Source organism: Sorghum bicolor, chromosome 7 (assembly GCF_000003195.3).
Source record: "Sorghum bicolor cultivar BTx623 chromosome 7, Sorghum_bicolor_NCBIv3, whole genome shotgun sequence".
NCBI lineage: Eukaryota > Viridiplantae > Streptophyta > Magnoliopsida > Poales > Poaceae > Sorghum > Sorghum bicolor.
Window position 1 is genome coordinate 39,025,010 of NC_012876.2, and position 3,669 is coordinate 39,028,678.

The window sequence follows — 3,669 nt, forward strand, 5'->3', positions numbered from 1 at the left end:
ATCCAGAAAAGATTATAGCTGGTCATCCTCGCCGGTTTCACCTTGAATGGTTCACAAAAATTTTAGCAAATTAGAGATGATGGTTGGGATTCTCTATTACAGGATGTACTCTTCTTTTGTGAAGGACATGGCATCCCAAAACTAGACATAGAACATGAGTACCGCACCAACTATGAACACTACAAATATGATTGCTTCAACCCAGTAATTGACTTGCAGCTTACATAATTTAATGACCGTTTTAATGAGGTAAACTCTGAATTGCTTACCAACATTGCTGCTTTTAGTCCCAATAACTATTTTGATGCTTTCAAATTTGAGAGTTTGCTCGAATTGGCCAAGGCATATCCTAATGATTTTGATTCAGATGAGCTAAAAGAACTTAGTGAACAACTTCATATTTATATTGATAATGTGCGAGCCGATGCAAGATTTGCCCAATTGGATTCTATTTCTGAACTTAGTCGGTTGATGGTGGATACAAAGAAACAACTTGCTTTTCCCTTGGTATATCGGCTCCTCAAACTTATGCTAGTTCTTCCTATAGTCACTGCATCAGTGGAAAGGTGTTTTCAGTAGTGAAAATTATCAATACAGATCTATGAAATCATATGGGGGTGGATTTATGAATGATTGTGTGATTAGCTTTGTGGAACAAGATTTCCTTGATGCAATTCCAAATGATGACATCATAGCTCGCTTTTCAGAATATGGATGATCACACTCATAGAGTGAAATTATAAGAGGTAACCACTATTGAAATGAGTTTCTTTTGTCAGGTTATGATATTTTTAGTTTCATATCTATGACTTATGAATTTTTGAACTATATCTTGGTTATTATTATATTCCATGTCTATATTATACTGATAGTAGATAATTATAAGTTTTAGTTCATGAGTCTATGTGCCGACCCCGACAACAATTTAAGGGGTGGTTGGTTGGAGTTGTTAAAGTTTAACAGGTACCGTAGTATTTTTGTTTTATTTACAATTGACTAATTAGGTTTAAAAGATTCGTCATGTACCGAAATATTCGATGTGACGGACGGTAAACTTTACCGGTGAGAATCAAACAAGCCCTTAGTCTAGATTTGCCACTGCATCATATAGTTGTTTTGTACTCCTATTTGATAATATCTGTATTTGGATTTGAAATAAAATGTGGTAAGATTCAACGTGAATCCATCCCTACATGTGGTATAGATGTACGTAGGGGCGAACCCGGGTTGGCGCCCGGTGCTGACAGCAGATGGGAGTACTACAAAGGTTGAGAGAGAGTGTGTGGAGTCAAAAGGGACCGTCTGGGACTGGGACGCATAGTACAAAGGATGGTGGTCGGCATCAACGTCGTAACTCGAGCCCACCGTTCGCGTGCCAATCTGCTTTTTCTCGTCTGGTCCCGATCCGGACACATTCAAGTCCTCACTCCAGTAGTCCAGTTTCAACTTTCGTCTTCACCACCACGCTGGCTGGCTGACCCCGGGGACTCCGATCCGACTCCGACTCGGAGCTGGAGTTGGAGTCGCAACTCAGCAGCCTGTACAATCTCCTGCTAACCTGACGGACGGGACCGCTAGTAGCCGTCGCACAAAGCAGTGTCCAGCAACTCGCTGCTGCATCTGGCCGGCCATGGCTGCTGCAAAGGCACAAGACGTCAAGACGAGCGATCTCCCAATAATGCAAACCTGCAACTGAAGTATAGCCAATTTTTGGTCTCAGAATTGTAACTGAAGCTATGCTAGATTATTTCTTGCAACCTGCAAGTAATTAACCTGGTGTTTCATTGCATCGTATTCACAGGGGCATGCCCGCAGACCGCAGTCATCTACAGGAACTAGAGGCGAAGCCAACAAACAACAAAGAGGAAAACGGAGGAAGAAGAAGAAGAACAGAGCTACTGTACGATACGACGGAAAGAAGACGGCGCAAGAATCCAATTCCCCCCTGCCGTTTCCACTCTTCTTCCCATTTATTCCTCGATGGCGCCGAGCTCGATCTTGCTGCCGCCGTCTCCCTCCGGGATGGCCACCAGCACGGGCCGCCAGCTCCGTCGCATCAGCAGGCTCCGCAGCCCGCCGGAGCCGAACCTCCGGCCCCCTCGCCACGCGCCGCCGCCGTCAGGATCCGAGCTGGCACCGTCCGGCCTCCCGTCGTCTTCTCCGTCATCCTCGTCGTCGTCGCCGCCGCAGTCGCAGCTGCACCCAGCTTTGCGGCGTCCGGCCTCCGGGGACGCGACGAACAGATCCCGCAGCGTGCGGCCGTGTCGACCACTGAAGAGCGGCTTCCTGTCGTCCTCCTGCCGCGCGGCCGCCAGCGTCTATGCCCCGGCCCCGGCCCCGTCGCCGCGGCGGCACAGGAAGCGGCGCAGGCGGCCGCGGCGCCTGGCGCTGGCGGTGGTGGCCCCGGCGCCGCCCAGGACCCCTCGGCGGCGCAGGCGGTACCCAGGGCTGGCAGCCCCCGCGTAGCCCGGCGCCGGGCTGCGCGACGGGCTCGGCGCCCCCGCCGCGCACCGCGTCGCCAGCAGCTTGAACCGCTGCGGCAGCGTCGCCATTGCGGTTGCGGCCGCCTCCCTCTCACTCTGTCCTTCTGTGCGTGTCGGAACGGACGGCCGAGATGGGGCTTGATGCTGCTGGGGTGGCGTGGGGTGGCGTGTGCCTGCGCTTTTGATGGGATGGGATGGGAGGGTGCGGCAGAAATGATGGCTCAACTGTGAAGGACCAAAGGTGTGGTCCACAAAGGGTGGCATATGATTCTCCCTCTGCCCCATAGCTTGATGATTGGATCTTGAGTTTTGAAACCATTTTGAGAGCGCTTTATTTTAATTATTGCTATGATATTCCATTGAGCTTTTCTCAAATGATTCCACACTTTTATCCTAGTGTCGCAAAAATGTTGGAATCTAGTTTTTAGGGAGATGCTATGTTTTTCATTATTTTATTTGCTTTTTAGGCGGTAAAATATGACTGCGGCTTTCTTTTTTTGCTATATTTTTTAGGTGGTAAATTCTGATGGTCGATTCTAGACCGAACGACTTGAGACGTCATCTTCTACCTCAGGTTGAGTTAGCTCATCTCGACACACTCCATCCTTGATGGCCTCCCGCGTCTTGTTTAGTTCACTTCGAAAACAAAAATTTTTTTTTTAAAATTTCTCGTCACATCAAATCTTAAAGCAAATGCATGAAGTATTAGATATAGACGAAAATAAAAACTAATTGCACAGTTTGCTTGTAAATTACAAGATGAATCTTTTGAGACTAGTTAGTCCATGATTGGATAATATTTGTCAAATAAAAACAAAAATGCTACAATACCAAAATCTGAATTTTTTTTCAAAACTAAACAATGCCTCAGTCATTGTGTCCTATCCTCTGGACTATCCTCTCTTTGCTTGCACCCTTTCTCTTCTTCTTCTGCCTTCCCACTCTAACACCGTCCACCGTCTTTTTGCATGTGGATAATGGCTACTCTCTTCGTCTCAAAAAGACCATTGTTGTTGACTCTCAGACATCTTGTTTGATCATCCATCTTATTAGAACTTTTTGTATAAATATCGTTTATTTTGATATGACTTATTTGATCATTAGAGATACTTTAATAATGATTTATCTATTTTAGAATTTGTATAAAAATTTTGAATAAGATGAGCGGTCAAACATGATTGGTCAA

The 3,669-nt window shown here is 46.4% G+C and overlaps 1 protein-coding gene across 1 annotated transcript; it reads right to left on the bottom strand.

Annotated features, from left to right (window-relative positions):
* LOC110436880 lies at positions 1,745–2,980 on the bottom strand. The gene has a single exon (XM_021464529.1). It carries the CDS (start codon positions 2,766–2,768, stop codon positions 2,319–2,321), a length of 450 nt encoding a protein of 149 aa, XP_021320204.1. The 5' UTR covers positions 2,769–2,980; the 3' UTR covers positions 1,745–2,318.